This window comes from Antechinus flavipes, chromosome 3, assembly GCF_016432865.1.
Source record: "Antechinus flavipes isolate AdamAnt ecotype Samford, QLD, Australia chromosome 3, AdamAnt_v2, whole genome shotgun sequence".
NCBI classification, from domain to species: Eukaryota; Metazoa; Chordata; class Mammalia; order Dasyuromorphia; family Dasyuridae; genus Antechinus; species Antechinus flavipes.
This window is the reverse complement of record NC_067400.1, coordinates 228,411,433-228,437,035: the sequence shown is the minus strand read 5'-3', so window position 1 is coordinate 228,437,035 and position 25,603 is coordinate 228,411,433. Positions and strand designations below refer to the sequence as shown.

General features: G+C 34.1%; 1 protein-coding gene across 3 annotated transcripts in view; it reads left to right on the top strand.

The window, feature by feature from the left end:
* Positions 1-25,603, top strand: part of LOC127553697 (cohesin subunit SA-2-like) — a 121,780-nt gene that overhangs the window by 20,916 nt on the left and 75,261 nt on the right. For all 3 annotated transcript variants that reach the window (XM_051984610.1, XM_051984611.1, XM_051984609.1), the window contains exons 10-13: positions 606-679; positions 2,117-2,240; positions 5,027-5,125; positions 11,678-11,757. In XM_051984610.1, the coding sequence (XP_051840570.1) occupies positions 606-679; positions 2,117-2,240; positions 5,027-5,125; positions 11,678-11,757 (377 nt within the window). The remainder of the gene's footprint in view (positions 1-605; positions 680-2,116; positions 2,241-5,026; positions 5,126-11,677; positions 11,758-25,603) is intronic.

Here is a 25,603-nt window from a genome sequence, read left to right as displayed (position 1 = left end):
TTTTTCTCCCTTTTCCCTACCACACCTTACCTGCAAATGATAACAACTTATATAGTGGTTTAAAGTTTGTGAAGTACTTCACAATAACTTGTGTTAACTTTACAATAACAATTATAAAAAGACTGAGAAATTGTGATGAAAGCCAGATAGCTTAGTAATAAGCATCTGTAACATAGTTTGATCTCAAGTCTGTAGAATTCAAGCCAGTCCCACTTCACTACGATATCCCTTTGCATTTTACAAATTTACCCTAATTTCAATTTTAGTTGTCTAAATTTTAGAGTTAGAAGGGACCTTAATATTCAAAATTACCTTCAGCCTTCTGGAATCATGAAAAATCTGCAGCCTTTTTTGGAGGTGGGAGTAGAGGATACATATGAAGGCAGCACCAAGGAGAATGGTAGCAGATGAGAGAAGAGCAGTGGCCTTTTAAGGCCTTTTAAGGAGATTAGAGAAGAAAAAAAATATAAAACCTAGGCCATAATGGTCAACTGAGAGCAACTGAAACAGCACTGTCGAGTTTTCCAGTTTGCTGCTATAAAATCTTCAGGATCTTGTAGCCTCTAAGATGGTGGATTGTAGTTGGTACACTTTTTGTCTTTCAGTGTCAGCAAAAACCTGTGGAAATTGAAAATATGATGAATGCGCTTTTTAAAGGGACCTTTGTGCAGCGCTATCGGTAAGGATATTAGTTATTTAAAATTTTTTTAAAAGCAAACTCGTGCACAGCATGTTTTCAGTCTTCCAGGACTTTCCATTTGGATGTATTGTTACTAGTTTATGCCATAGAGATGGATTCTTCTCCATCTATCATCTTCCATAGCTATTTAAACAGTTAAATCCTACTTTTTGTCTTGCTCATTTCCTTTCACATCCACCTTTTCTGTTCCCACTTTTCCTCTTATAAAAACTCATTATCTCTTACCTAGATGATTTCAAGAGTATCTTAGCCAGTCTTTTTACCTATTAAGTGTCTACCAGTCTTTCACATCAAATAATTTTCCTTACAGCTTTGATCACATCAGTTATCTTATTCAAAAACCTAATTCTTTATTGTCTACCGTAGGAAAAAACCTAACTGAGCAGAAGACCCGTGTGAAATCCTGCCTCTATGACCCTGGGCAAGTCATTTAACCTCTGTAGGCCTTAAGTTTCCTCATCTATAAAATGAGGGATGTAGGGTAGACTTAAGTACTAGGACTAGAGACCAGAATTGTATCTTCCTACTTGTAGAGAATTTTCTTCTTGAGGAAACTTTTTACTAATATATATTACTACCTTCTGTGCACTAAAAGTCTTATCTGCCTAGCACAATGAGAAGTTAAGTTACTTGTCCAGGGCCAAGCCACATGGCTAGGAAGAGTCACAAATGAGACTTGAATCTAGTTCTTCCTAGCTTTGAGGCTGGTTTTCTTGTCCACTATGCCATGCCACTTCTGGATGTTATTGAATAAAGCTGAAACTCCTTAGTTTGGCATCTAAAGATCTAAACAATCTTATAGAAACTTTCTTTTCTTGATTCTTCTCTTATCTTCACTTCATGTTCCCTACAATCCAGGTAAAATGGATTACCTTTTTACTTAACAAGATCTAAGATTTTTTCATCTCCTTTCCCTTGCTCCTATCATTCCTTTTAGTTAGAATACCACCCCTTTATTTATATTAAAAGTCTGATCTCAAATGCCATCTTTCCCAAAGAAGCTTTCCCTTTATCTCTTTTTCTTCTCTTAGCCGTGACTCCTCCATTTTTGAAACTAACAGCAATTTTCATTTGTTTGTCTGTACTTTCATTTCAGTGTAACTTGATCACACTTGGTTACTTTAAACTTTTTATTTAGGTTGCTGTTTTATAGGACTGTTGAAGATTTTAAAATAATTAGGGATTGTTGTTTTATCAGTCCTTGGAATCTTGATTGACATCAAAGGAAAGGGATTGTTGGTATTTAGAATTTCTTTGACATGGCTAATACATAAAGACTAAGTTAAACTTAAGAGTTTTGTTCTTATGTTTGGATAAGTTTTCACACTTAAGAACTCTTATTAAATTTTTTCAATTATACTTAATATAAAATGATTGCTTTTTAATCTTAATGTGTTTCTAACCTTGTTTTCATAGTGATGTTATACCTGAAATTAGAATCGTTTGCATTGAGGAGATGGGAAGTTGGCTGAAATTATACCCAAATATGTTTTTAAATGATAGTTACTTGAAATATGTTGGTTGGATGTTATATGATAAGGTAAGTTTTATTTCCTTATTTTTTTCTTGAATAAATGAAACAAGTAGAAGTTATTTTAAAAACTTTAAAAATGTGATTTCACACTATGAAACAATTTTCTTTTACTAAGATTGATTCAGTTGAAGTCATTTGTCTATCACATTAATTCCTTCCTGTGTCCAACTCCCTTCCTACACCTAGTGATACTTCTCTTGTAATAGAGTTTAAGAAATAAGCAAAACCAATCCAGTCAGTAGTCATGCTTGACCATAATATTCCATATCTGTAATTTTTTACCTCTGAAATGAAGTAAGGGAGTACATTTTCTATGTCTTCTCTGGTGCTAAAGTATTCAGTTTCATTTTATTTTTCTTTCTGTTTACATTATATCAAGATTACAGTCTTGAATAGGCAATAAAGTTGACAAGATTTACATTTTTGAGATGACTGGAAAACTCTATATAAATTAAATTAAAACTTGAAACCTTAGGTTATTCCCAAATAGTTCTGTTTAGGCTCTGAGGTTGGATTACTTTGGTTGGTAGGAGACTGATACCATAAAGTCAGCAGAGCAAGTTCTCATTATTTTGTGGCTAATGGCAACTGTATAGATACTTTTAAATTTGCTTTAAAAGGAAACCAATGAACCAGAAAAAAAAATTGACTAGCCACTTCAACTCCAAAGACTATTTTTTGGAAGATCCTAATAACTCCTGTCTTGTGTTTTTTGTTTCCTTGATTAATTTCAGATTTTGTTTCTTTGGAAAGATTTCTAGTAAATGCTACTATTTCAATTAACTATCTGTTCATTGAATCAAAAAGCATCCTGCTTGAAGGTTTTTCTTGGATTTTTGTTAATCATTTTGTCCTCATGTATTGGAATCTTGTGCAGCATTATAACTTAGATCAGTTGTGAGAAAAGTCTGATTCATACATCTATTGAAGCAGGCAGCTTGTTGTAGGTGGAACACAAGGGTGGGGGAACAGAGAAGGTGTAAAAGTATAACAGATAAGAAAGGAAAACTAAGTTTAAAAAATTTCATATCTCCCTCCCCTTTTCTTTTAAGAAGCAAAATAATAATAATAAAAATCTAAATTATTCTTCCTTTCTTGCTTCCCAGACCAGTTTTTGTGAATCACTTAATAAATGTTTACTGTTATTAAATAAGCCAAACACAAATCCAAGTACATAATTTAAAAACTAGTATCAAGAATATGTTTCCGAAATAGAAAAGTAAAAATGATTTTGGTTGTGGAGAATGATACCAGTGGCAAAACTCCAGTGTTTCCTTATTTCCTGTGGGATAAAAACTTCTCTGCTTCACTTTTAAAGCCTTTAGGACCTGGTCCCAACTTCACTTTCTTCATTATACAATATTCCGAGACCCAACCTTAATGACTTTTTTTGTTCCTCACACATGGTCCTATCTAAGCCTTTGTCCTGGCCTTGGTTCATGCCAGCAAAGGGCTTCTTCCTCACCTTCACTTCATAAAATCTCTCATGTCTTTCAAGATTAAGCACAAGCACTACTTTCTGCAGGCCAGTAGATGATGGAATGCAGTGTTAGGTCTAGAGTCAGGAAGACTCAATATCCTGAGTTCAAATTTGACCTCAGATACTTTCCAGTTGTATGACCCTGGGCAAGTCACTTAAGTGTGTTTGCCTCAGTTTTCTCATTTGTAAAATAAGCTAAGATGGAAAAGGTAAACCATTCCAGTATCTTGGCCAAGAAGACCCCAAATTGGGTCACCAAACAATTGGACATGATTGAAAAATGACTAAATCAATGCTACCACTGCGGCCACCTGCTACATGACTTTTCCCAATTCTCCCCTTATATTTATTTCTTTATTTTCTTTCTTCCTTCCTTCCTTCTTTCCTTTCTTTTCCTTTTTTCCTTTCCTTTCCTTCTTCCCTTCCCTTCCCTTCCTTTCCCTTTCCTTCCTTCCCTTTTCCCCTTTCCCCTTTCCCCTTTCCCCTTTTCCCTTTTCCCTCCCACTTTTTCCTTTCCCCTTTTCCCCTTTCCCCCTTCCCTTCCCCCTTTCCCCTTTTCCCTTTCCCCCTTTCTCCTTTTCCCCCTTCCCTTCCCCCTTTCCCCTTTCCCCTTTTCTTTCCCTTTTCCCCCTTCCCCCTTTCTCCCTTTCTCCTTTTCTTTCTTTCTTTTCTTTCCTTTCTTATCTTTCTTTCTTTATTCTTTTTTGTTGTTGTTGTTGTTGTTGTTGAAAAGCAATTGGGGTCAAGTGACTTGTCTAGAGTCATATTGCTAGGAAGTGTTTTTTTTTTTTTTTTTTTAATTTTATTTTATTTAATAATAACTTTGTATTGACAGAATCCATGCCAGGATAATTTTTACATGACATTATCCCTTGCAATCACTTATGTTTCGTTTTTTCCCCTCCCTCCCTCCTCCCCCTCCCCCCAGGATGGCAAGCAGTGCTATATATGTTAAATATGTTGCAGTATATCCTATTGCTAGGAAGTGTTAAGTGTCTAAGGCAAGATTTGAACTCAGGTCCTCATGACTTTCAGGGCTAGTGCTCTATCCACTGTGCCATTTATCTGTGCCCCCCCCCCCCAAATTTATTTCATGTATATTTAACACATGTAATCTCTCTCAATAAAAGTTAAACTTAATCTAAGTCTATTTAATTTTTTGTTCTTGTATCCCAAATACTTAGCAGAATGCCTAGCATCTTTGATGATTCATGCCAGACAATTTTTGAAGATTTGTTAAAGTGTTTGTAAATATGAGAAGTTGTTTCTATCCATGTTGGTTGTGATTGGTAGTAGTCTTCTTGTTTTACAGCAGGCAGAAGTGAGGCTAAAGTGCCTTCAGGGACTTCGCGGACTTTATGAGCACAAAGAACTTATTTTTAAGATGGGCCTTTTTAATACCAGATTCAAGGTAAGCAACATTGTTTCTTTCTCCTTCATCCTTCCATTGTTTCTTGTCATTGAGAATAAATTTAGCTGCTCAATTTACTGGAAATGAGAATTTAGAACAGTTTCTGGCTCCCTCTGACTTTAGTGGGAATTTTGGAATGGAATATTGTTATTCTCTTTTGGTTATCTGACATAGAGACATCCTATCTGACATAGAGACATAACTTAGTGGGGCCAATTTCCAGTGTTTTGCACATGATATGTTTTTTTTTTTGGAGGGGGGAGGGGCAATGTTTGCTCAGGCAATTGGGGTCAGGTGACTTGCCCAAGGTTTCACAGATAGGAAGTGTTAAGTGTCTGAGGTCAGATTAGAACTCAGGTCCTCTGAACTTCAGGGCTAGTGCTCTGTGCCACTGTGCCATCTAGCTGCCTTGGACAGGTTATGTTTAATGCTTATTGATTGATTCTGGAGAAGTCCTCATGGATAGATTTTGTTGTTGTTGTTGTTTTGGCCAGGAGCAAACAAACTAGAGAAAACAAACCAATTACCTTTCAGTTTTCAGTTTTTCCTTTTTGCTTTCTCATTTAGTGCTACTATTAGACCTCACCATCCAGGTTGCTTTGTGATTATTTGGTTAGTATAATGCCCAGCTTCTCAAACGTTAGTTCATGACTACATATGATATCTTGTAACTGTATCATGAAATTATGATTTATTATCAATTAATGTTTAATTTGTATACCTTTTTATATACTTATATACCTGGGGTCATGTAAACATTTCTCAGGTAGAGACAAGGGCATGAATGGAAAAAGTTTAAGAAGTCCTGGTATAGTGGATAGAATAATGCTTTTGGAGTCAAGAAAACTCAAGTTTAAACTCTTTCTCAGACACTTAGTAGCTATGTCTATTGGAACAATTCTCTTAACTATTCTAAGCCGGTTTCCTCACGTATGTAATACGAGTTGAACTTGATGGTTTCTGAGACCCTTTCCAGTTCTAAATATATGATCTTTGTCTTCATATTCATTATTTCTTATATTGTACTAATATTCTGTTTTGTTCAGCTACCACAGCCTGCTTAACTATTCCTCAGTTGTTGAGTACTTGCTTTCTTTATTGAGGGAGAGGGAAGGAGAAAATTTATATAGTACTTACTATGTGTTGTGTATATTGTGATAAATATTATACAAATATAATTTTATTCATAACACGGCAGTGGATAGCAGAATGGATTAAAAATCAGAATCCAACAATATGTTGTTTACAAGGGATGCTTTTTTTTTTTTTTTTTTTTTTTTTTTTTACAAGGGACATATTTAAGTATGAGAGATACACACCTTTAAAAGGAAAGGTTGGAGTAGAATTTATGTTTCAGCTGATGCAAAAAAGGCAGAGGTAGCAATTATGAACCTTAGATAAATAGATTTAATTAGATGAACCAAAGATGCTAAAATGGATTTAATTGAAAAAGATAAAACAAGGTAAGTACATTTTGATAAAAGGTACTGTAGACAGGGAAGCAATATTAATACTTGAACTATACACACAAAATAATGGGGAATCTAAATTTTTAAAAGAAAAGTTAAATAAATTACCAGTGGTGATAGCATTTGCTGTAACAGTAAGGGACTTTAGACCAAAAAATAAATAAGAAACAAGTTAAGGAAATGAATAGAATTATTAGTTAATAAATAAGACTATGAATTTTGTTTTTGTTTTTGTTTTTTCTGAGGCAATTGGAGTTAAGTGATTTGCCCAGGGTCACACAGCTAGGTATTAAGTGTCTGAAGCTGGATTTGAACTCAGGTCCTCCAGACTCTAGGGCTGGCACTCTATCTATTATGCCATCTAGCTGCCCAGGAGTTGTTTTTTTGAAAAACAGTGAAATAGACAAGCCATTATTTAATTTGATTTTATAAAAAAAAAGAAGAAAACATCACTGGTACTAAAAATGAAAAGAGTAAATATACCCCCAACAAAGACAAAATTAAAGTAATTAATTGGAAGTTATTTTGCTTGACTATATGTCAATAAATTTAACCATGTAAGTAAAATATAAGAATATTTACAAACATATAAATTGCCTGTAGATTAGCAGAAGAGGAAATAGGATATCTAAATAGACCTATTTTAGAAAAAGAAATTGAATAGACCATAAATGAACTGTTTAAGGAAAAAACACCAGGACCAGACAGATTTATGAGTAAATTCTATCAAACATTTAAAGAGCAACTAATTCTGATGTTAAATAGATTATCTGGAATAATAGACAACAAGGGGATCTACCAAACCCCTTTTATGAAACAAATATTATACTGATACCTAAATCAGGAAAAGTAAAAACAGAAAGAAAATCATAGGTCAATTATCATTCATGAATATGGATGCAAAAATCCTAAATAAAATTCTAGGGAAAAGATTATAACAATATATTACAAAGATTATGCATTGTGACCAACTGGGATTTATACCGGAATGCAGGGATAGGTTTAACATTTAAAAAAAAAAAAAAAAAGACCATAATTTGTTATATCAATTATGAAAAGTTTTTTAAAATCATTATATGAGCAGATATAGAAAAAGCTTTTGATGAAATATAACACTTGTTTTTATTAAAAACACTTGAAAATATAGGCATGAATGGATTTTTTCTTAAATTGATAAAAAAAATTAAAGCATCAGCAGGCATTATTTATAATGGGAATAAGGTAGAAGCTTTTCCATAAGATCAAGTGAACAAGAATGCCTATTCTCTCTATTGTATTGAAAATCCCAGCAGTAGCAGTAAGAGCAGAAAAATAGAAGTAAACAGAATAGGGAATGAGGTAATAAAACAACCTCTTTTTTGTAGACAGTGTGATGATGTATTTGCTAAATCCCACAGACTAATTTTTTAAGTTAGTTGAAACAATAATTTTAGCAAAATAGGAAGATATAAAGTAAGCCCATGTAAAAATCATCAGCATTCAGGTATATCACAAATAAAACCCTGCAAGACGAGATAGCTTACCCCATTTAAAATAACACTAGACTGAATAAAATACCTGGGAGTACACCTGTCAAAACAAATCCAGGAATTATATAAACAAAACTGAAAAACTTGTTATACAAATAAACTCAAATTTAAATAACTGGAGAATTATTAATTGTTCATTGGTAGGCAGGGCTAAAATAAGAAAATGAAAATTTTGCCTAAAGTAATTGAGGTATTCAATGCCATCCCAGTTAAATGACCAAAAAGTTATTTTTACTGAATTAAAAAAAAAATTGTTCATTTGGAAGAACATAAAATCAAGATGATCAAAGAAACTAATAGGGGAAATGAAGGAGATTTAGCTGTACCAGATCTTAAACTATATTTTAAGGCAGTAATTATCAAAACTCTCTGGTACTGGCTAAGAAATAGAAAGGTAGATCAATGGAACACAGTAGATGTATAATTTATAGCAGCAAATAAATATATAGTAACCTTGTATTTTCCTGACTTTATGACTTAAGATGATGGGATAAGAGTTCATTATTTAATAAAAATTGTTGAGGAAACAGGAAAGCAGTGTGCAGAAATTGGACATAGATTAATATTTTATACTATTTACCAAGATATGGTCAAATTGGATACATGACCTAAATTTAAAGATATTACAAGGATGTTTGAAGAACATGGAACATTATTTATTAGACTTGTGAATAAATGAATAATTTGTGAATAAATGAGATACTGCAGAATGGGATATAAAATGGATAATTTTGAGTAAATGAAGTTTTTATACAGATAAAACAAATGTAGCCAAGATCAGAAAGAAGTAAGAAAATTCGGAGGGAATTTTACAGGCTTTTCTTAGCTAATAGTCTCATATCTCAGATAAAGAACTTTGTCAAATCTATAAGAATATGGATCATTTCCCAATTGATAAATAGTCAAAAGAGATGAATAGGCAGTTTTCTGATGAAGAAATTTTAAAAAGTCATATTCATATGAAAAAATGCTGCAAATCATTATTAATTAGAGAAATACAAATTAAAACAACCTAGAAATATCATTTTATACCTACCAGATTGGCCAAAATGATAGAAGGGAAAAATGACAAATTTTGGAACATAGGTGGAAAAATTGGGACACTGATTCATTATTGTTGCAATAGTGAACTGATCCTACCATTTTGGAGAGCAACTGGGATTATGTCTAAAGAGTTATTATTAAACTGCCTATACCCTTTATTTTATTTATTCATTCATTCATTTATTCATTTATTTATTTATTCATTCATTCATTCATTCATTCATTCATTTATTTATTTATAGATAACTTTGTATTGACAGAACCCATGCCAGGGTAATTTTTTATAGCATTATCCCTTGCACTCACTTCTGTTCCGATTTTTCCCTTCTCTCCTTCCACCCCCTCCTCCAGATGGCAAGCAGTCCTTTACATGTTAAATAGGTTACAGTATATTCTAGATACAATATATGTGTGCAGAATCGAACAGTTCTCTTGTTGCACAGGGAGAATTGGATTGAGAAGGTATAAATAACCCAGGAAGAAAAACAAAAATGCAAGCAGTTTATATTCATTTCCCAGTGTTCTTTCTTTGGGTATAGCTGCTTCTGTCCATCTTTGATCAATTAAAGCTCTCTTTATCGAAGAGATCCACTTCCATCAGAATACATCCTCAAACAGTATTGTTGTTGAGGTATATAATGATCTGGTTCTGCTCATTTCACTTAGCATCAGTTCATGTAAGTCTCACCAGTCCTCTCTGTATTTATCCTGCTGGTCATTCCTTACAGAACAATAATATTCCATAACGTTCATATACCACAATTTACTCAACCATTCTCCAAATGATGGGCATCCATTCATTTTCCAGCTTCTAGCCACTACAAACAGGGCTGCCACAAACATTTTCTGCCTATATCCTTTAACCAAGCAATACCACTGCTAGACTTATTTCTTAAGATCATTAGGGAAAAAGGAAAAGAAGACCTATGTGTTCTAAAATATTTTAGTAGCTCTCTTTGTAGAATTGGAGATTGTAGAGATGCTCATCAAATAGGAACTGGCTAAAGAAGTTGTGGTATATGATTGTGATGGAATATTACTGTGTATTAAGAAATTATGGTCTTGACTTAGAAAAACGTGTATAAATTTGCATGAAATCAAGAAAAGTGAAATGTGTAGATCCATGTAACATCAATATTGTTGTAAAAACAACTTTGAGTAAGTCATTTTGACTATTCATGACCAAATGAACTACACAGAACATATGAAAGAAGACACTATCTGCATCCAGAGAAAAAACTGGTAAATAGAAATATATATAGAATGATTTTACATATATGTATGTGTAACACACACACATATTTAATGTATCTACTTGAGGGTAGAGGGGGGGAGAAAGAAAATCTGCTCTGTCAGAATTAGGAGGAATAAATATGATTTGTAAAAAGGTAGATTTTGGCCAAATATAAGGAAGTAACCAATTTGCAGGATAACTTTATTATTTATTTAAAAGAAATAGCAAGTTGTACATAATAGATTTGTAGTTTCATGTGTGATTTTTAAAATTATGCTGCTTGTTTTATTTCATAAATTAAAATTTAAAAAATTAAAACTAAAAACCAAAATAAAACAAATATTGCCTTATTCAATGTCACAGAAACTCTGTGATGTGTGCAGGATCACAAAGCTAATAAGTATCTGAAATAAGATTTGAACTCAAGACTTCCTGACTCCAGGCCTAATGCTATGTCTGATTAGCCACTAATTGCTGTAATGCCTTATGGTATTTTGCTACTGCAACAATTGCTTCTATCAATATGTGGTGTATATTAGACCTTTCTAAATTGATTTCCTTGGTCTAGCTGTGGAATGTTTGGATTAAAGGGTATAAAAACATGTTAATCACTTTCTTAGCTTAATTCCAAATTGCTTTAAAATTTGCAATTTTTATTTTTATTTTTTTGCTGAGACAGTTGGGGTTAAGTGAGTTGCCTAGGGTCACACAGCTAGGAAGTATTAAGTGTCTGAGGTCTGATTTGAATTCAGGTCCTCTTGACTTCAAGGCTGGTGCTCTATTCCCTGCACCACCTTACTGTCCCAAAATGTGTTATTTTTGAACTGAAATAGTTATTTCTGATTTTTTGTTTCGGACATAACTTAGTGCTATGCTCTTGGAGGTTAGTTTCACAATTCATTTAATTATATTAATTTTTAATTTAATTTAATGCAAATTTATAGTTGTCCTATTTATAATGTCTTCTAATTTTGGTTACATTGATTTTCTTACATACATGTAAAATTTTGTATAATTGAGGCATATTATCCCGTGTCCAGTTTTGAATATATGGTTTGAATATAATTGATATCTATGAACAATTGCAATAAACTTTTGTGTTTAAGAATTATGTGGTAGTTATTTTGGAAGGAATAAAAAATTAAAACAATTTCCATTTAGTAGTATAGAATATGTTTGTTACTGATGTGACAAATAGATATTATTTGTTACTGAAAGACTATCGTGAGCAAAATGTGTTACTTTTCTTTTTTCTTTGTCATTTTGCATCAAATAGAGCCGAATTGTTTCCATGACTACAGACAAGGAACCAGAAGTAGCTGTTGAAGCCATGAAACTTGTGATGCTGATGGTCCTGTAAATATCTTTTCAAAATATATATATTTGATTGTGTGAATGAAAATAGGTTTGAACATAAAAGAGTGGAGAATTTTACTTATAGCATATAGTAAGCTGTACATAAAACTATTGATTTTTATACATTTTGGGGAGGACGTGGTAAAACCTTTGGTGGAGGCCAAACAGCTTATAGGTAAAGTTAATGGGTTTTAACTTTATTGTCACTTGAGTTTTTTAAAAAAGTTTTCCTTGTTAAATTCAGTAAAGTGATTTGTGATTAGATACTAATAGTTCACTTTATTCTACTTCTTATATATTAATTATGTTTCTAGCTATTTTGTTGTATTTAGTTTTTAAGAAGCTCTACCAGATATAAGGATCTTTCAAAAGCTTTTACTCTCAGACTTCAAGGTGTGCGTTTGTTGTCATCAGCAGAATTCATGATGGAAAATAGTTAATGTATGGCTCTGTGTATTGGGGAATATCTTTTTATGTGTGAGCCTGTCTTCTCTCCTTTGCTAAGGTTTTGGGCCCATCTCTAAAGTTTGTAGCCTCCATAAACCTCTTGTCTGATGTAATGTTCAATAATTATGTATTTAGGGACCTACTATGGGCCTGACACTATGAGGATCCAAGGACATTAGTAAGTAAAAAAAAAATAGTTTTACCTTTGAAGTACTTGAAGGGTTTATTGTGCAGAGGAGCATTAAACTTGCTCTCTTAGGCCCCATTAGTCAGAATTAGGAGCAATAAATAATTTGCAAAAAGGTAGATTTTGGCCAAATATAAGGAAGTAACCAATAATTTGAGCTATTTAAAGGTCTGTCTTAGTAGGTCATTAGTTTCTTAACACTAGAGGTCTTCAAGTTGAGATTTAATGACTTTGTCAGAGAGATTGCAGTGGGGATTTCTCTTCAGTTATAAAGTGAACTGGAATTAAGAAGACCTAGGTTCAGGTCCTTCCTCTGATGCTTCCAATTTCTGTGACCATTGGTAACTCACTTACCCTTCCTGAGCTTCAGTTTTCTTGATTTAAAAAAGGGAGCATTAAAATAAATGGCCAATGAGTGCCTTCCAGCAACAGATCTGTGATATTCTGATCTCTGAGGTTTCTTTCAGCACTTAAGATTATGTGATTTTGTTATTATGGGTAAATAAGCTGGATAAATAAGAAAAAAGAACAACTAAAGGATAATTCCAAGCAATATTTGAGTAAATGCATATTAATTTGGCAGAGATTTCAGGTTTTGGGAGAAATCAGAATCAGGGGAAAATTTCAAAGCAAATAAGCTTGATGGAATAATAGTATAGTTTGTCATTTTGTATGATAAAAGAATTTTAAAAAATCTAGTGTAAATCATAAAAATTGGATTTAAGAAAGTTAGTTTTAGTAAACCATGTGGCCGAACTGTGGAGAAGTTTATTTCCTTGCAAACCTAAGCTGCATATATGGAGTTAATGTTTGTAGGCATGTGTAGGTTCTTAATCTAGACTGTATAACTTTATGAAGTGATAGGAAACTAGCTGACATTCATTCATGTGACTTAATCATCCTCTGCTTTTTCTTGAGCCCAAGTATCTAGAAAACTCATTTTTAATTTTTATAATTTAGAATTGGACGAGATATTTGACATCATGTAGTCCAATAATACTTTACCTCTTCCCATTTTGCAGATGAGGAAACTGAAGTTAGAGAGGTTAAATGCCTTGTTCATGGTCACTTGGGTAGTAAAAATGGAAAATGTCTTATCTGTTAGGTTATTATTCTCTTTGGCTAGTTTCAGTCCAGCCTCAGTGTTCTAAATGTGGCTTTCAAATCAATAGTCTATAATTGAGAATAAGAATTGCTTATCACATTGATGGTTTAATTTAAAAAAATAAACCTATCTTTTTAAAAATCAATGTAGAGGTTAATTAAGTTTTTATTGGAAAATCCATAATCCAATACACGTCTTTAAGGAACTTTAAAAAAAGGAATTGCTGCTTTAGAAACATATTGGAAACAAGAAAACATTATGACTGTCAACCCAAGGGCCCTTCATTTGTAGAGTAGCTCTGAACAATTCTGAGTTTAGTGGCCAAATTGTGTATCTTTCTGGCTTATTCAGCTTTTGTTCGGTCAGCCTAGGTTGATAGGAAGAGAATCTGCCAAAATCATATAAAAGATAGTGTTCTTGCCTTCTCAGCAGCTGTTTTTTCTTCTGGCTTGTAGAACAGTATGGGTTCTTATTTGGTGGATGCATTAGCTTTGTTGGAGAAGAAATGAAAAGAATGCTGTATAAAAGGTCCTACTATCAGTGTTGTAACTTTCAGATTAGGACTAATTTTACATTCCATATAATTTTATACAAAAAAGATTTTTTTTTTTTTTAAAGAACAATAAATTGACAATTATGAGTCATTAAGTGAACACAGGCTTTGACAAACCCTTTTTAACCATTTGTGTTGCTTCCTTTTTTCCAATTCATATTGAGGCCAGTAGGGATGTCTCTCTAATGAAAAACAAATACACAGTATGCTGATTGTATTCTCTGAATTAGTGTGATTTGGGTTAAGATGCTTCCAGGAAGCAGTGTGGCATAGTGAAAAAAAACGGAACACTGGACCTAGAGTGAGGAAAAGTGGCCAAATCCTGGCAACTCACCGTTATTTAATGCCCAGTGACACACCCATAGGTAATTCACTTCAATTTTTTGAACCTCAGTTTTCTCATCTATTAAATGGAATTAATACTTGAACTATTTATGAGTGTCATTATAAAGATAGCACTGAGGGGGGCAGCTAGGCGATGCAGTGGATAGAGCACTAGCCCTGAAGTCAGGAGGACCTGAGTTCAAATCTGGCCTCAGACATTTAACACTGCCCTAGTTGTGTGACGCTGTGTGTCACTTAACCCCGATTGCCTCAGTCAAAAAAAAAAAAAAAAAGATAGCACTGGGGTTATCTTGAGTGAAGTTAGGGTGAGGTTCAGGGGGAGATATACTCGAGGTGAAATTGTCATCTCATAAAAGTGAGAGTATGATAGTATGATAGAAAATTTACAACCTAAAAGTTGGAAGAATTTAATATCTAGGGTGATAAAGCCTTTTTCTGATTCTGAGATATAAATGATAGCTTATGGATTTCTAATCGTGAAAGCCCAGCATTTCAGTAAAATTATTCTAATTGCTGTTCTTGATAGTGCTTTAGTGTCCTAAGAATTGTAGAATCTTTTTTTTTTTGGCTGAAGCAATTGGGGTTGACTTTGCCCAGGGTCACACAGCTAGGAAGTATTGTGTCTGAGGCCAGATTTGAACTCGGTCTTTGAAGTCAGATTTGACTTCAGGGCAGATGCTCAGAATTGTAGACTCTTAATGCCTCTTTTATAAATCAAGGAGCTGAGGTCCAGAGAGTAAATAAGAAATGTTCTCTTGGGTCATATTTTGAATCAGTGTCAAAACCAGGTTTCCACAGGTCTCCTATATATTAGTTGAGTACTTGTCACATAATATCACTATGCCAAAAAAGCAAAGGTATTCCTTGGATGCTGCTGTTTTCTAAAAATCATTGGGTGTGTAGCATTTATAGCCACTGGGGGGTGCCTAGCTCCTTTCCAATACACCAGTCTTTGGAAAATATCAGTAATCTCAGCTCTCTTCTAATAGAATAATTTTTAGGAAAGTCAATGAGAGATAATGCTCTAAATGGAATTTTTTTTTTTTTACACGTTTCTCATAAAATTATTTAATTGAGCAGTAGTAGTGTAACTAATCTTTGGATATTACAATACTTTTTCTACTGGAACATTTCGGCTTTTGGTAAATATAAAAGGCCTGGATGATGAAAGGTCAAAGCACCCTTTTTGTCTTATTTGTTCTTGTACTAGGAGTAGTGTCTCATTGTTAAATCCCAGTAATGTGCTCTTGTCAGTCTCCTTGTTCTATTCCGGAACCAGTAAGCTTTGTGTTTACATTGTAGTTGTTGAAAATCTTTTTGAAAATTTTGATAAGCTTATTTCTTGGCTTGGATTGCTAGTACAAAACCTAGACACAAAGTTCAATGATTTTTTTTTTCTTTTTATAATTAAGGAAAATCTATTTGGCTTATAAATCTCAGAGGTTATCTGGTTCAAACATCCCTGATAACAGCTGGTCCAACCCTTGCAGGAAGACCTCCTCTGTTGTTGAACTCGGCATCTGCAGGAACAGCTATAACTGTTAGTACTTTTTTGACCTATTAAACCAAAAAAATCTGACGCTTCAATTTTCAGCAGAACCCAATTTGATTGAATACACATTTAAAAATGCCTAACAAATAATAGCTCCCATTTTTCTGGTTTCTTAGTTTCCAAAGCTTTTCACAACCACTCTGTGATCCAAGTGTTGTTATGCCTCCATTTTACAGATGAGATAATTGAAGGTGGGAAATTCAGTGACTTGCCTATAGGCATGAAGATAGGGCCTATCAGAGGTAAGACCTAATCTGTGGTCACTCCCAACTCCCAGTCCAGTATGCCTTAGACTGTGTCTTCTCGCTTTCTTATGGGCAAAGCACTCTGCTCTCAGTGTTATGGTTAGAGACATAAATGAAACCATGCTTGCCTCCAGGGAGCTTATACTTTACTAATTCTATAGTAGGAATAAGCCAACCAAGTATAATCCCACTTCTCTGTGATATTTGAAAGACATGAAGTCAGCTGTCTTGTCCTCTTCAACTGATCTTGTATGGCTTGCCTTTAGTTCTCTTCATTCTGATTGTTCTCCTCTACTTGACAGTATCTTTCCTAAAAGGTGATGCTCTGAATTTGACATAGTGTTCCTGATGTGGCCTGAACAGAGCTGAGAGAACATTTGCACTGTTAACACTTTCATTTGGAACAGTGCAGCTTAACAGTGCATTTGGGTTTTTGGCTGCCACATTATTCTATTGACATACATTGATCTGGCAGTTGGCTAAAGCCTCTAGTTCTTTTTTTTTTTTTTTTTTTTAGGGGGGGAACAATAGTTTCGTATGAATATCTAGTTCCCCATATTGTAGTTGTGTAATTGATGATGACTGTTCATGAAAAGCTTACACATTTATCATCTTACATGGAAAGTATATACACTTGTCATTGTTAAAATTCATTTTATTAGATTTGTCCCATCATTCTAATTTACCAAGATATCTTTTGGTTCTTGTTTATGCTAGTGTTAGTAACTCTTAGCTTTATTTGCCATATGCAGATTTCACAAGCATGCTGTCTTCATCTTTATTCATGTTGTTGATCAAATTAACACCCCAGGGCCAATGACAAAGCCTTGTGGCACTTTGCTAGTAAACTTACATTATGTTATTTGTATGGAATCAGTTTATTAGTTACTGTTTCATGGGTCTAGTCATTCAACTGGTTCTGAATAACTTAGTGATGAATATTTTATTGTTTTGAAAATTTTGCAGGCTGCCATAACACTTTTTTCCTCTGAGTGTACATTTGTTAACAGATTCCTGCTAACTGATCTATGGCAGGTATTGGTGATCACATCTGTCATTTTTGTTTCATGCTATGAATGTGGCTGAAGCAGAAGGCCCAATTGTTTATTTAGATTATTAGCAAATGAACATGGGACAAGAATTAGACCTCCAACAAAGCATTAGAGAACTTCATTGTGACCAATCTCATTGTCAAAGCTAGTTTTGGTCACAAATGCATAAGTACTTCATGGCTATTTGGATGAAATGGCTTTTTCAAGTGTTGAATCAGCTGACTTTTGTGGTTAGAATCTTTTTAATTCACTATTGAAATAATGTTTTAGCTGGAACAATAGTATATTAAGTTGATTGGTTTATGTATTCTTCTCTATATCTGTGAGCAGTTATAATGAGTCATATATGTTATTTACTTTGAAATTAGATCGAAAAGAATTCAAGATTAATGTGTGTGTTTGTGTTTGTATGTGTGTGTTATATGTGTTTGTGTTTTTCTACTCCTCCCTACCCACCCACTGATGTTAGAATTTACTCTAACCAGTATATTTTTTAGGGGAGAAAATCCCTGAGGAATTTCTCTAATACTTGAAATATAATGTAAAGTTATTTCTCTACCTTTGTTCAGCCTACATGATCTTGGGGGAGTACCTTTTTTAAAAACCTAATTTTAGGCCTCATTTCTATTTTACTTAAATTTGCTGGGCTGTAATATTAAAGATAATAAGTGAAATTGTATAGGAATTTCCCCCTAGAACATACTGGAATTGTACTTTATTGTAGCATTTCTTACTATTTAAAAAAAAGCACAGAATGGGAACCTGATTTGGATGGGAACCCTTGGATGAGAGAGCTCATATGAGTCTGGTATTTAAAACATGTAATTTCTACCAACAATTCTGTAACAGCATGATATTATTGCATGGGGGAAAATTGAGTGTGTGTTCAAAATGTTTGTTGTTTAGAATTTCAAAATTCCATATAAACATTTCTCAAAATAATGTGAAGAAGCAGCAAGAAATGTTCATAACTTTTGTCTTTTTAAATTTTCCTTTTTTTTTTTTTTTGGTAGAATTAATGTTTAAATAAAGGTTCTTTCTTCTTGCCTAGTAGACACACAAGTTCCTGCTGAAAATAACTGTAGCCTTTTGCACTCTAACAAGGGAAAATACTCCCTTTAGGTTTAATGGGGTTGCTGTGATCCTAATTTTACATGCAGCATAAGTAGCATGGAGAAAACAGGCTATTAATTTTCTACTGACAACTTCCATCTTCAGGATAGTGACTGATTAAAGGAAGTAAAATGTGTGTCCACTGTAGCCGCTTCTTTGAATAGATTAGAGTGAATATGGGAATGTTTTGAATCTAGGTTGGGTACTTGTTAGAAAATAGAGGCAGTCAAGCCTCTGTAAGAATTAAGGAGGTAGTGTTACCTGACCTTGGGTTAAGTTTGTTCAAATTAAGTAGGATGTGGGGGTGGTTTGTTTGAGGATTTGTGGCTCCCATCAAGTAGTATAAGTTACCCTGGTGATAAGGCAACAAGTGCTAAAAACTAAGCTGGCTTTTATTTAGCCTTGTGAATAATCTCTCAAAATCTGCCAGCCTACATATATTTTCACCATTGTTGCATTTCCTGGCATTGATTTTATATCCAGGGCACAACATTTAGGATGTGACATCCTATCTTCTTGAATACAATTAGCATGGTTATATTAATTATTTTCATATAAATAAAATATAAGTCAAAATATTATAGGATGAATATAAATCCTACAGATTTGTGTGCTGGTGTAAATTAATGTTAATATTTTTACTGGCCTGCCATCCATTGACCAGATTTACCTTGCTTTCTCAGCATTAGGAATGGTGTGTTCCTGCTTTTGGGTCAGGTAATGTATGGTTTGTTTATTTTTTTAGGTACCAGCTGGGCATGTGAAAATACAATCATATGGGAAACCACCTGTGTTTAGATTGCCAAATGAAGCTTTTTTTTTCAGTAGTAGTGACCACCAAGTAAATTATACGAATAATAATTTTGAAAGACATATAATTTTTTATTTCTGATACACATATATCTTCCCAGAAGCTAATGGATGGCACAGTATGAAATATGACCTGTAGGTTTGTGTACAAGCTCTATTTACAGTTACTGTAGAAAATCTTAAGCAGAAAGCATATTTTTGAATGAGGGACAAAGGTGGCTCCATTGCATTTATTGGCAGTTATTGGAAGGTTAATTGTGAGTGGAGAATTGCCATATCATTAGATCTGGTAGTTTTGGGCATTTTTAAGAAGTGATTAATGGAGAGTGGGGGTTGTAGCCATCTTTCTTGGAATGTAAGATGCCAAAGATCTGCAGACTGCTATGGGGATAAGAGAAAGGGAGGCAATCAGACATGAATTCATGGAGTTCTTTTCCTCCCTCATTCCCAGGGCCCCCATTGCTGTACTCCTTGACATAGTTATACTGTGGAGGAAAGGATACACTTATTATATCACCGTGTTGGTATGCAGAAATGGTGCTTATTTTTAGAAGCCTAAATCCTGGAGGCTTAACCTTTATTGAACACTTGGCACTCTGAATTCCTCAACTTTAAGACTGGTTATTACTCTCTGATGGTTTTTGTTGTTGTTTTGTTTTTTTCTGTAGGGGCCCTGATTCTTTTGTTTTTTTTGTGTGTGTATCTCAAAGAAATAATGGTACCATTGTTAATTGTATCATAAAAAGAAGGAACTCTGTATCTCTTTTTTTTTTCCCCACCCTTCAAAACCAAGAAAAATAATCTGCTTTTTCTTCTTCTTTGATCCTTCTCATTCTGTTCCCCTACCTTCTTTCCCTCTAAGAAATCATGGTTTCAAACACGTAACTGATGGCAACACTTCAAAGGTGAGAGAAAACAGACTTATGCATTTCTCTTTTTGCTGGTTGGGTAGAGAGGAGGAGTGGAGACGAGGACCTTTTTTGGTAGTTGAGGGGTTGTTTCATTTTATTTGAAGAATGTCTTAAGCAGCTGTAGAGCAGGACAGAAAGGGTAGTAGACTTTCTGTACATGGTTATGGTCAACAAGTGGCTTGGCTCATAGACTGCTGGATAGGAGTGGATTGTCATGCCTCTGTGACTCTTTTTCATTGGGCTGCCAAGAGAATTGAATTAGAAGGCTAAGATAGTTTTCATGCTTCAAGAGACAGACTGGCAGCATGCCTAGGTGCCATCTCTATCTTCCTTTGCTTCCAATAATAATGTGTAAACAAGAACATGCTGTTTGCAACAGTTGATGGATTCCTTTGCACTTCTATGTGGCTAAAGGACTTAGTAAATAAGGGCTGTTTCATGGGGCAAGTACTGCAAGTCTGTAACTATCTTCACTTTATATAGTAAGTCCTAAATTCTGTCAAACTGAAGAAAAAAGTACAGACAGTGATCAGTCACATCAAAAACTCCCCACTGTAATTTCATAACCAGTCCTACTTTGAACTAAATTCTTATTTAGACTATGTCTTTGATTCCTTCCTTATTTTTTTCTAAACATAATAATCTTTGGTTTCTAAGATGAGTAATAAAATATATGAGATTGTACATGGGCAATATCATTTCTAAACAATATAGTTTAGTTGAAAGAACACGGGATTTGGAGTCAAGAATACTCCAGGTGTGAATTTTGGCTCAGCTGCTTACTACCTACCTGTGTGACCTCAGTCAAGTCCCTTCATGTTCCCTAGCTTCCTTTTCCTTGTCTATAAAACCAGGGGTGCTGAACTAGATGATCTCTAAGCTCTCCTCTGAGCTATATATCCTGTTCTTCTGTTTTTTAAGAACGTTCCCCTTCATGTCTTAAAAAGTATTAGGATATAGTATAACAGGGCTTTGAAAAGTATAATGTGCTGTATGAATTTGAGGGAGGAAAGTGATTGATATGTTTTTTTTCTTTTCCTTTTCTTGATGCATTCATCTTCAGTCTGTTTGTGTGAATTAAGACAAAATCCTCAAGGAGAAAATTACTGGAATTTCTCAAGTTCACTCTGGTAGGCACTCTGCCTTTTCCATAGGCTTCTTATAGCTATTTTCTTTGTTAGTAGGTCAACCATATGTTAAATATCTACTAAATATCTACTGGACTTGCTGCTGGAGATACAAAGGGGAAACAGTTTATACCTTCATAGAGTGTACATCATAAGCAAAGAGACTACACACACACACATACAAAATCTCTCTCTATATATACAAAAGATGACTTGGAGGGAGGGTACTAACATCTATCTGTGGGGTGATAGAAAAAGACCAAAAGAAAAAGAAATACAACTTGAGCTGAGTGTGAAGAGGTGGAGGTGAGGTGGGAGGACATTTTAGGCATGAAGGGATAGCTAATATAAACATATGGAGGTGGGAAATGGGGTGTTATGTAAGTCTTAGCCAGAAAACCAATATGAGTTAGGTGTAATGCAGCTATATAAATAGGATGGAGTCAGCTGGTAAAGATCTTTCAGGGCCCAACAAGAATTTAGATTTGATCCTAGAGATGATAGGAGGGTGAAGAAGGTGACATGGTTATACTTGATCCTTAAGAGAATGGCTTTCATAATTGTGGGACTTGAAGGGGGTTATTAGTTAGAAGTTATTTGCAAAAGTTTAAGCAAGTTATGATAAGGGACTCAATTGTAGGGGTTGCTTTGTAAGGGAGGAAGGTAGTAATGTGACAGTGGAAATGGCAAAATTTGATTATTGACGGACTGTGTGGAATAAAGCAGAGAAGTCAAGAATGACACCAGAGTTTTGAAGCCGAGTGAACTATAGTCCTTGCTAGTTAAAGAATACAGGGCACTCAAGGCAAAACTATGTAAATCTTCATTATTTTGTAGATCGAAAATTAAAGAATCATTTTACTCTCCCCATTTAATTTCACTTATCTAATCAGTTGCCAAGCCCTGACCTCTTTTATTCATTCCTATTACCATTGTATTAGTTGAGCCTATCATTATCTTCAGATAGATAACTCTCTAATTCTAATAACTCTCCATTGTAATGCATCTTTTATTTCCCAAGTAAATTATTTTCTGATTGGATTACCAATCTGACTCTGGGTTTATTGCTGTTTTCCACTGCTCCCAAATATTCTTTATCTGTAGCCTTCTGTATTGTAGGTATCACATTTTGCTTGTATTACTATTATTTTTCCACATATGTATCTTATATTATTTTCATGACTCCAGAGTCTTTTACAAAGTATGTATATAATAAAACATTTGATAATTACTGAATTTGATTGAAATGTTTTAAGCGAAACACTTCCATTGAAATGTTGACTGACTTTAGCACTAATATGAACAAATTTATTTTCCCACTTCAAGAAAGTCTCACTTTCATCTTTTCTCATTCTTTCTTTTTCTTTTATCATAATTCCTGCCATTAGATAATTTTCTGCATGTGTGATATAGCAATTTTTTACAAGGAGCCATTGATTCATCTGGCAGAGTATAGATCTAAATAACTTGGGATCTTCTTTCCCTCAAAATTATTCTGCTTAAAGAGAAAAGCCACAACTCTGTTAAGTTATGCTTAGATGCAAAATTCCTTGGAGTTTCTAATTTACCATCTGCCACTCTCTGAAAATAGTTTTGAGTGGTTCACTGGGAGAATGAATGTAATTGGATCATATGGGCAAATTGGAAAAATGTACTGTTGTTGCATTGAAGAGTTTGGAAAACTGTGATCCTTTTGGAGGCTGTGAATAGGCCTGATAGAGAAAAGAGTTTTCCTTTTAGGCATGTACTCTGCAAAAGACAGCCATCAGGTACAGGATGCAACCAGAATTTTAGCACAATAAATGGAAAGATGATTTTGCCAGATGCCAGTGTTCCTTTTGTCTGTGTTGACTGTGTCATGGGATATTCAGCTGTCATTGACAAGTAGCCTTTAATCAATTTTTTAAAGAGCCAATATTATACATTTACTCTGTATATTGAAGAACATAATTTTTACCTCTAACATAGTTTATAGCATATCAGACTGTTACATCAAGAAAAAAGTCCTTATCATTATTTATCCATTTTACAGATAAGGAAACTGGGGTCCATGAAGGTACTTGAAATCAGTTTTCAAAATGTTAAACAGTAAAGCACCTTTTAGGTCCTAAGCACTGGGTATACAAAGATAAAAACATTTGCCTCTATCCTCTGGATCTTGCTTCAAAGAGGCAAATGCTTAGTTTTACATGTGATAATATGACTGTGTGTGTGCAGGCACACACATTTGTATTTATACAATATGAACTCTAAGCATTTATTTTTACCTTGTGAGAATTACAAAATTAGTGGAAATCTTTCATTATAAGGTGAAAAAAAGTTAAAGCTGAGGATGATTGATGTTTTGTGTCTTGTAGTAAACAGGGAGTAAATGACATTAGTGTTTATTACATTCTCAAAGTACTGGGTGTTAGGAATACAAAGCTATGAAGGGAAGTCCTGCTGTCCACAAGCTTATAATTAGTAGGAAAAAATTGGTGTTGCACCTTCTACTTATGTAGAGCATGACTGAGCCTTAGCTTCCTTCTGTGGGTAAGATGAGAATTGTCATTTACAAAGGCTTAGTAAGGAGGCTGGTCTGCTTTCTACTATGGAGCACAGAGATATGTATGATTATTGTGGCATATGTGCACATTATAATGTGTTCTATTAGTAACCTGTGGTGGAGGTATGCAATTGGGGAATGAGGAACAGTAAGGGTGAGATAATTTTATTAATAACAGCAGGACATTTTCCCAGTAAGATAAATGGGGAGCATGTCTAGAAGAAAATAGTAATGACTGACAAAGATTTTTCAATCAAAGACAACTTTAAACAAACACTACAGAATAGTTTTCTCAATACCAACATTGCCTTCTAAATGATTTCTTGCAGTTGTACAAAATTTGTTAGATAAATGCAGTTTAAGGGCTGATTATGGTTTAGTTTATTAAAAATTTTATTCTTTTTAGTCATTCTAATGTCCATTTTAAGGTTCTGTTAGTGGTGTACCTTGCATATCTAGTGATTCATTTTCAGTGAATTGGTTTCAGGAATTTAATCAATCAGCAAATATTTATTGAGCATTTACTTTGTGCTAAGCCTTTTGCTTGGCTCTGAGGAAACAAATTATAAAGAAACGATCTTTTAAAAATTTTCAGTAGAATTTTACTTTTCCAAATACGTGTAAAGATAGTTCTTAACATTTTTTTTTCTTTTTGCTGAGGCAATTGGAGTTAAGTGACTTGCCCAGGCTCACACAGCTAGGAGGTGTCAAGTGTCTGAGGCCAGATTTGAAGTTAGGTTCTCCTTTCAGAACTGGTGCTTTATCCACTGCGCCATCTAACTGCCCCAACATTAATTTTTGTAATAATTTGTGTTCCAAATTTTTTTTTCTCTCTCCTCAAGACAGCAAGTAATCTGGTATAGATTAAATATGTACAGTGCTTCTAAGCATATTTCCGTATTTCTCATATTGTGTGAGAGAAATCAGACTAAAAGGGAAAAAACTATGAGAAAGGGAAAAAAAAAACCAAACAAAAATGGTAAAATGCTATGCTTCAATCCACATTCAGTCTCCATAGTTCTCTCTAGTTGTGGATGGCATCTTCCATCCCAAGGCTCTTGGAATTGCTTTGAAATCACTGCATTGTTGAGAAGAGCCAAATCCATCACAGTTAATCATTAATTAATCTTGTTAATGTGTAATGTTCTCTTGGTTCTGCTCACTTCATTCAGCATCAGTTCATTTAAGTCTTTTTTCCAGACTTTTCTGAAATCATTCTGCTCATCATTTTTATAGAACAGTAATATTCCATTATATTCATATACCATAATTTGTTTAGCCATTTCCACTGATGGACATTCACTCTAGTACCTTGTCACTACAAAAACAACTGCTACAAACATTTTTGCACATATAGTTCATTTTCCCTCTTTTATGATCTCTTTGGAAACAGACCTAGTAGTGACTGTTGGATCAAAGAGCACGTGCAGTTTGATATCCCTTTGGGCGTAGTTCCAAATTGCTTTCTAGAATGGTTAGATCATTTCACATTTCCGCCAACAATGCATTAGTGTCCTAGTTTTCCTACATCCCTTTCAATATTTATCGTTATCTTTTCTTGTTATCTTAGCTAATGTGAGAGGTGTGAGGTGGTACCTCAGAATGGTCTTAATATGTCTTCCTCTAATCAAGAGTGATTTAGAGCATTTGTTATATGATTAGAAATGGCTACTTATGAATTGGGCAATGACTTGAATTCTTATAAATTTGAGTCAATTCTCTAACAATTTTAGTTCTTTTTTTTTTTTCAATGAAAATGATTGAAAGTCTCTTACTTCATTGAAAATCCATATCCTCCCCCTGAAAGATGACGCTCAGTCTTGCAGAGTGGTTAATTCTTTGGTGTATCCCTAG